Source organism: Benincasa hispida, chromosome 10, assembly GCF_009727055.1.
Source record: "Benincasa hispida cultivar B227 chromosome 10, ASM972705v1, whole genome shotgun sequence".
Taxonomy (NCBI): Eukaryota; Viridiplantae; Streptophyta; class Magnoliopsida; order Cucurbitales; family Cucurbitaceae; genus Benincasa; species Benincasa hispida.
In genome coordinates, this window is record NC_052358.1 from 48,232,067 (window position 1) to 48,239,723 (window position 7,657).

General features: G+C 38.4%; 1 protein-coding gene across 1 annotated transcript; it reads left to right on the forward strand.

Moving 5' to 3' along the window:
* Positions 1-240: 240 nt before the first annotated feature.
* Positions 241-3,469, forward strand: LOC120087618 (arginine decarboxylase). Its single transcript, XM_039044449.1, has one exon. The coding sequence runs from the start codon at positions 860-862 to the stop codon at positions 3,014-3,016; it is 2,157 nt and encodes a 718-aa protein (XP_038900377.1). The 5' UTR covers positions 241-859; the 3' UTR covers positions 3,017-3,469.
* The last annotated feature ends 4,188 nt before the right edge of the window (positions 3,470-7,657 follow it).

The following is a 7,657-nucleotide window of genomic DNA, read 5'->3' on the forward strand; positions in this document are numbered from 1 at the left end:
CCGCGTGAAAGTAGGCCACGCGGCAACCCGACGCTGATTAGTCCATTAACTTTCAAGAGAAAAGAAATAGAATCTTAGTCCTTTTTTTTCCCTAAAAAAAATTTAATTAATTGATTTACAAAAAAAAATCGCGAGAAATATTATCGGGTCATCAACTATCGGGTTGATGGGTGGCTGCTACGAAAAATCCGACCCGAACCCGAGAGATATTCTCCTATAAAAGGACGCTTGGTTATGCATGCAAATCTCGCTCATTCTAACCTCGTTTAAACGCATTCCGTCGTCTCCGACGGCTCTACATTTCTCTCCGCGTTTTCTCCGTTAGGTTTCCGTTTCTTTCTTCATCTTCTTCATTCTCTCCGCCTCTTTGCTCTGAAAATTCTCCCTGTTTCCATTTTCGATTTCTGTTTGTTGAAGCAATTTGCAATTCTGGTTTTTTATTTCCCGATCCTTTGGGGTTTGGATTTTGGTTTTTGTGTTGATTCTTTGATTTCCAGATCTGCATGGTGAAGAAATTTTCGGTATTAAAGCTTTGATTGGTGGTTTTCTGATTTCGTAGCTTGATTTTGTGTCTTGTTCTTGTGAAATTCTTCTGAGCGGATCGCGGTGGGATATTGGAAGCGTATAGGGGATTGTGGTAAATTTGGCAGTGGAAATAGCTACTTTTTCTGCTTCTTTTGGGGGGGTAGCCGGGGCCTCGGCCTCGGCGGGTGTTAAAGCCCCCACTTGCACAAACTCTGAAACTATCATCATTCCTTTTTCTTAACAAATTTCTCTAACTATTTTACTCTCTTCTTTCTTTGAATTTTTCTTCTCCATTTTCTTCTTTTTATTCTTTTCTTGATCCGTCGTCGGAGAGATGCCGGCCCTAGCTTATTGCGTGGACGCTGCTGCTGTAGCTCCTCCTCCTGGCTACGCTTTTGCTGGGGATAGCTCTCTTCCGTCGCCGGTCTTATTTTCCGGCGGACCTCCGGAGACTACCATCTTCACCTCTCTCGACTCTGCTCCCACCTCTGAAAGTATGACTTGGTCTCCTTGTCTTTCTTCTTCCCTTTACAAGATTGATGGATGGGGAGCTCCTTATTTCTCTGTTAATGCTTCTGGGAATATGGCTGTTCGTCCTTATGGGACAGCTACTTTGCCCCATCAGGAGATTGATTTGCTCAAAATTGTGAAGAAGGCTTCAGATCCGATTTGCTCTGGTGGTCTTGGCTTGCAGCTTCCTCTTATTGTGCGTTTTCCCGATGTGCTTAAGAACCGTCTTGAATCTCTCCAGTCGGCATTTGATTACGCTATTCAATCTCAGGGATATGGTTCTCATTACCAGGGTGTTTATCCGGTCAAATGTAACCAGGATAGGTTTGTTGTTGAAGACATCGTGAAATCCGGATCTCCTTTCCGTTTTGGTCTTGAAGCTGGGTCGAAACCGGAGCTTCTCCTGGCAATGAGCTGTTTGTGCAAAGGGAATTCGGATGCCCTTTTGGTGTGCAATGGTTTCAAGGATGCGGAGTATATTTCTTTGGCTCTTATTGCCAGGAAGCTTGCTTTGAACACGGTGATTGTTCTTGAACAAGAGGAAGAACTTGATTTAGTTATTGATTTGAGCAAGAGGCTCATGGTTCGCCCTGTGGTTGGCATGCGTGCGAAGCTGAGAACAAAACATTCTGGACATTTTGGCTCTACCTCTGGCGAGAAAGGGAAGTTTGGTCTTACGACCACCCAGATTCTTCGGGTGGTTAGGAAGCTTGAACAGGCTGATATGCTTGATTGCCTTCAATTGCTACATTTTCACATTGGATCCCAGATCCCTTCCACTGCCTTGCTCGCCGATGGCGTTGGTGAGGCTGCTCAGATCTATTGTGAATTGGTCCGTCTCGGTGCCAATATGCGAGTTGTTGACATTGGAGGTGGTCTGGGTATTGACTATGACGGTTCGAAGTCTACGGACTCTGAGTTATCTGTTGCTTATGGACTCGAGGAGTATGCTGCTGCGGTTGTTGATGCAGTCCGTTGTGTATGCGACCGTAGGTCTGTGAAGCACCCAATAATTTGCAGTGAAAGTGGCCGAGCAATCGTCTCTCATCACTCCGTTTTGATATTTGAGGCTGTCTCTGCTAGCAGTTATGAGGCCCCATCTATGAGCTCGCTTGAACTTCAGTATCTTGTTGATGGGCTGACAGACGATGCTCGCGTAGATTATCAGAACCTTTCGGCTGCGGCTTATATGGGTGAGTATAAGACGTGCTTACTGTATGCAGACCAATTGAAACAACGCTGCGTTGAGAAATTCAAGGATGGATGTTTGGGAATGGAGCAACTAGCTGCAGTGGATGGACTTTGTGCTCTCATTTCAAAGGCTGTTGGCGAGTTGGACTCTGTAAGAACTTACCATGTGAACCTTTCTGTTTTCACATCAATCCCAGATTTCTGGGGTATCGACCAGCTGTTTCCTATTGTTCCCATTCATCGTCTTGATCAGAGACCATCAGTGAGAGGCGTGCTGTCTGATCTTACCTGTGACAGTGATGGTAAGATTGATAAGTTCATCGGTGGTGAGTCGAGTTTGCCGTTGCATGAGCTGGAAGGCAATGGTAATTTGTCAGGTGGAGGAGGTGGGCGATACTATCTTGGGATGTTTCTGGGTGGGGCTTATGAGGAGGCTCTCGGTGGCGTTCACAACCTGTTTGGTGGCCCGAGTGTGGTTCGGGTGATGCAGAGTGATGGACCGCATAGTTTTGCGGTGACTCGCACTGTGCCTGGGCCATCATGTGGGGATGTCCTCCGAGTGATGCAGCATGAGCCCGAAGTCATGTTCGAGACCCTCAAGCACCGAGCTGAAGAGTTTGGGCAGGAAGATGATGATGGTGGTGAGGGCATAGCCAATAGCTTGGCCATGTCCTTTCGCAATATGCCTTATTTGGCTAGTGCATCTTCCTGCTGCAGTGAGACTGATTACAATGGTGCTGTGGATTCTGGTGCTGGCGATGCCGAGCAGTGGACTTACTGTTATGCTTGACAAAGTTGTTAAGATTTAGGTGTCCTCAGCCATCCCTAATTAGCTATTGCATTTCTTCTCTAGTGGGTCAGTTTTTGTTGTCCTTATGGGTCCGTCGATGTATTTCCATTAATTTCCCTTTTCTATATTTTGCAAAAAGGAAAAAAAAAGAACTTTTTTTTTTCTTTGGTGTGTTACAAAGGGTTATGAGAGCACAGCGATAGTAGCAAAGCTCCTTTTCCTTTGGCCCTTTTTTTTTTCTTTTGAACTTTCTTCTTTTAGTACAGAGAGGGGATAGGAACACCGAATCCACCCTTTTGTAAATTCGGGATCTTGTTCTCTCTTGGTCGTCACTGTGTAGAATGAGTTTTCCTTTTCCTTCCATCAGATAAAAAAACAAAAAGAAAAAGAAGCTGTCAATGGCTATTTTTCTTTTCAGATCTTTAAAATTATATGGTATATCTTTTGAATTGATTCCTCTTCTCTTGAACAACTTCTAGGAAATTGAAAAGGGTTTCATTTTCTCTGTTTGTTGTTTTAAATGTGATAAACAGGTCCCCCATTGCTTTGTTCTCTGTTAGCTTCTTAAATTAGTAATTCGATGAACAATTGTGAATCAATATGATGGTGAGTTTTCTTTTGCAAGGTGTGCTTTGTGTTGTGATGAATGGTTAAATATTATCCATATTGTATTGTGTATGTGTATGTTGGAAAGGAGTCTTGCTTTGGAATTTGTCAATCCAAATAGGTGCGGTTGGGGATGGAGCTTATCTGCTAATGGCAATGCCCTATCGGTTTGCTGTCCACAAAGTGCTGTTCTGTTCAATCTTTTTCAGCCTCAGATTGGTCCTGTGGTCAATAACAGAATCCTCTGAGGTAGATTCCCTTGTTCATGTTATACCTCTTTTTTTTTTTCTAATTCTATTTTAGCTTTGTATTTAGTGAAATTTTGAATTTTGACATAAATAGTGATCTTTGATAATAGGAAGAGAAAAAGAACAAAAGACAAGTTGAGTTTCTGAATTTTGAAACTAAAAGAATAATGGTTTTTCTTTCCTTTCTAGTATATAATAAAACATAATATAACTAAAAAGGTGAAAATATAGAGTAGAGTAATGGGTGAAAAGGCATCACTGTCATAAATTTTTTATAACACCTTTTCTCTTTTGATATTTTATGACTGACTCCCACACAGATGGTTCAGATTGTTGTCTGTCTCTATATATTTCTTTTTTCATATGATTTTATTCTGGATATCTTTAAGAGATTCTTAACTCTTTCCTGATCATCTTAATGTCACTGGGAAAGCATGAAAAGATTCTCAACTCTTTCTTAAACATCAGTGTGTTGATTTTGGGAAGAAATGAGAAAGATTCCGACTCTTTTTTTAATTGTCATATACTCTTAATTGGGAAGACAGTTATTGAGAGAGGTTCTTTGTAGATGTTTTTTAATTGTCATATACTCTTGAAGATGTTTCGCAAAGACACGATCTTACTACAAACAAACGAAGAGGATTCTCATCTCGATGTCATCTTAGTGTTTAAAAAGAGTTCAATTCATGAGTGATTAGGAGTGTGCTTTTTGATATTGATGTTGCTTGGTATCATACTTGGGTTGTATTTTGACGACTTTTTTTAGTTGTCCCAGACTCCTAATCAGGAAGACAATTACTGAGAGAGGTTCATCGTAGTGGATTCTCGTCTCTAAGTTTTCTTAGTGTTTGAAAAGAGTTCAATTCATGAGTGATTAAGAGTGTTTGTGCCTTTTGGTATCGATGTTGTTTGGCATCTCACTTGAGCTGTATTGTGATACAAGCAGGGTTGATCTTCTGGGCGAGATAAGTGAAATGATGCCCTACATTTGAGCCAAGGATGATGGAGATCAACAGAGTTGAAAGAGATAATTGGTAAATATTTTATTCTAGAGATGTTTTTTCTTTGTCAAACAATGGATCCTCAACTCTTTCCTAATCATCACATCACAGTTTTATTTATTAGAAAGACACGAAAAGATTCTATGCTTTTTGTTGACCATCCTAATGTGTTTGCTATTAGGAAGACATTATGTTATTAAGAAGAAATATAAAAGATTCTTTGCCTCCTTTTGTTCTTATTAACCTATTAGGAAGACATGATTGTTGAGAGAGGGTCATTCTATTCTTATTTTGAAAGTGCAATAGTTTTGATGTTATTAGGAAGATATAGATTCTCTTCCCTGATCACCTCGAGGGTTATAGCAACATGATTTTATTTGTCGAGAAAGTTTGAAAATTTTCTTGTTAGGCAAGCCAAGTGGCATAGTCGTGCGATTACGTTTGAGTGTGCCTATTGAGTTCGAGTCGACAAGTACTACTACATGAGCATGGATAGGGGAACATGTCTTTAGGCACCAAGCGATGGAGACTGCCACGAGGATATTAAAAAATATTGTGTCGTCTTAATGAACATTGCATTACCATCATTGACATTGTGACTTAGAAAAGCAATACAATGACCAAATGATAACATTTTGCAAATTATGGGGGTTAAATTGTACCATTTGCCAAATAAAAAGCAACATGGAAAGAATGAGAAGAGAAGGGGATGAAACAGGTTCCATTTTAGACCAATATTTTTTGGTGGTGGTTTAAACACTTTTGAGGTTGTTAGCGTCTTATTTGATAACTATTTGATTTTTAATGAATTACAAATATCCCAATTTATCACGATAGTTCATTTGTTTTATTATATTTACTTGTCTGGTGCTTGTTTTCTATTATGTATAAATGTGCTCAAATGAGATCTATTAGTACTATGGACTGGGTAAGAATTTCAAATCTTTCCCGACTTTAATATGGAAAGATGAAAAAGGAAAACACATACTATCTCCAAAAACAAAAAGTGTTTCCCCCTTTGGGCAGATGTTTGCTTAGGGCCATTGGGTTCAGGCTCATATAGGACCAATAAAGACTATACGGGCCGTATAGTTCAAGCCTCTCAAATGTTGGTGGGCAAAGTTTAAACATGCAAGAAATAGTGATTATATGGCTAGTAGCTTGAAAAGGAGACCCAATTGAAAAATATCACAAGAATTTTAATATTTGAATTTCTAGCAACCACATTTGTAGGGAGATAAAAGAGCGAACTTTCCTATTCGATTATGCTCTTGATGTATACCTGTAAAGGAGGGGACTATGGACATCACTTCCATCTGTTGAACTACTTGTTAAGCCTTCTTGATTTGTTATGTATACTTACAATTTGATGGAGGGAAGATAGAGTCATTTAGATACATTCCTAAGTTAAATCTCTTTTGCTCTATTTGTGTATTAATCCCTTATAAATATGGAGTTCCATCTCATGTACAATACTACTTTGATTCATAACATAGATTAAAAAACTTGACTCTTGGAGGATTTCTTTTTAGTGAATCTAATATGGTATCAGATAAACGTTTGGCAACGAAAAATCAAGCTTTTGGCATTGTCAACCTCAAGAAGTTGCAAGAATGAACAATTACCGTTCAAAGAAAATGACCAAGAGGAAAAATACAATTGTTGGTACAAGGAGGATAATGATGCGTGTATGTCTCAATTATACAACTTTAGAATGTTGGAATCACAATGGAAGTTGATCCCATAGAATTGATTGTTCGGTAAAACCTTTGAGAATTATGGTCGACACATGGGGGCATGAGATTAGATTTAATCCCCATCATTTATATGTATAACAATGATCAAAGATGTTTGTTCGATTCTGTGTTGAATTTGGACTTCAAACTAAAATTGGTTTATTTGTGACTTTAAGAGTATATATAAGGAATTGTAAGCACACATAACGAGTATTTCACAAAAATGCAATTTACAATTGAGTTTAATCAATTTAGCTAGTTCTCTAGCTGCACATTGTGTCCGGTTTTAACGTTGAAAGTTGGCATGATTCCATTGTTCAAAGAACCACTGTTGTAAGAGAGCTCTTACATATATTATAAGTGAGGGATAGTGGGTTACCCGTGGCCTGTAGGTGTCCTTAAGATTGTTATTCATTTGAAATATTGGTTATCATCAAAATATAGTGTACGAGTTAATCGTGCATGATCTTGACCTTTACTGGACTAATCTTAGAAAATCTATTGCAACTATGTGCATTAGTTTTGACATTTTTGAATGTTCATCGACTAACGTGTCATCATTTTAACCAAACATCTTTAGAACTCATTTATTAACTTTAATAATAGTGTTTCTATTTCAGATGCAGTCATTTATTAATATATACATTACAAACAATTAGCTCCCATATACAATTTTCTCTTAACTAAGAGATCGATTAATAATAATTATACTAATTGCTTACTAACTTAGCATAATACTTAATTGCTATCACTAATTAAATGTTTTTTTTTTTATTTTAATGAAGTTGGGTAGGAGATAATACCGATTATTTTTTCCTATACTATGCAGGAATTAATTATCATTGGTCAACTTATATTGATTGATTATAATTATAATATTGATTAATACGTATCATTCCCTGGTCAACTCTTATTCTAACATTGCTTCTCTTTTGTAGGACTTGCAACATTCTCTCTTATTGCTTCAGGAATCTGACTTAGATGTAATTCAGGAATCTGACTCTTATTCAATGGATATGTCATTAGTAGATAGCCGCTCAAGTAAAAATA